General features: G+C 65.7%; 1 protein-coding gene across 1 annotated transcript in view; it reads left to right on the forward strand.

Annotated features, from left to right (window-relative positions):
* ULK3 (unc-51 like kinase 3) overlaps window positions 1-362 on the forward strand; it is a 5,298-nt gene that overhangs the window by 2,942 nt on the left and 1,994 nt on the right. Inside the window, exons 3-4 of the mRNA XM_010001343.1 lie at window positions 118-219; window positions 311-361. Coding sequence (XP_009999645.1) covers window positions 118-219; window positions 311-361 — 153 coding nt within the window. The remainder of the gene's footprint in view (window positions 1-117; window positions 220-310; window position 362) is intronic.

Below are 362 nucleotides of genomic sequence, written 5' to 3' on the forward strand. Positions count from 1 at the left end.
TCCTGCGCCAGCGGGGTAGGGGCAGCCTCCCCTAGGGCTTGGGGTTTTTTTTTTTGGGGGGGGGAGGGGGCAGGACTCTTGGCTCCAGGGTTGCCACTTGCCCTTCTGCCCACCCAGCCTGCGCCCTGAAGTTCCTCCACGACCACAACATCTCCCACCTGGACCTGAAGCCTAAGAACATCCTCCTGAGCTCCCCGGAGAACCCCCAGCTGAAGCTGGCAGGTCAGGGCAGGTCCTAGGGGGTGCTGTGGGGACGGGTGATGCCTTCTCCCCCTCTCCCACCGTTCCTCCTGGCTCTCTGCCCCCCCCCCCGACTTCGGCTTTGCCCAGTACCTGTCTCCCCGGGACGAGCCGCACCTCCT

The sequence above is a fragment of the Chaetura pelagica genome, unplaced genomic scaffold, assembly GCF_000747805.2.
Source record: "Chaetura pelagica isolate M959 unplaced genomic scaffold, ChaPel_1.0 scaffold397, whole genome shotgun sequence".
Classification (NCBI taxonomy): Eukaryota; Metazoa; Chordata; class Aves; order Apodiformes; family Apodidae; genus Chaetura; species Chaetura pelagica.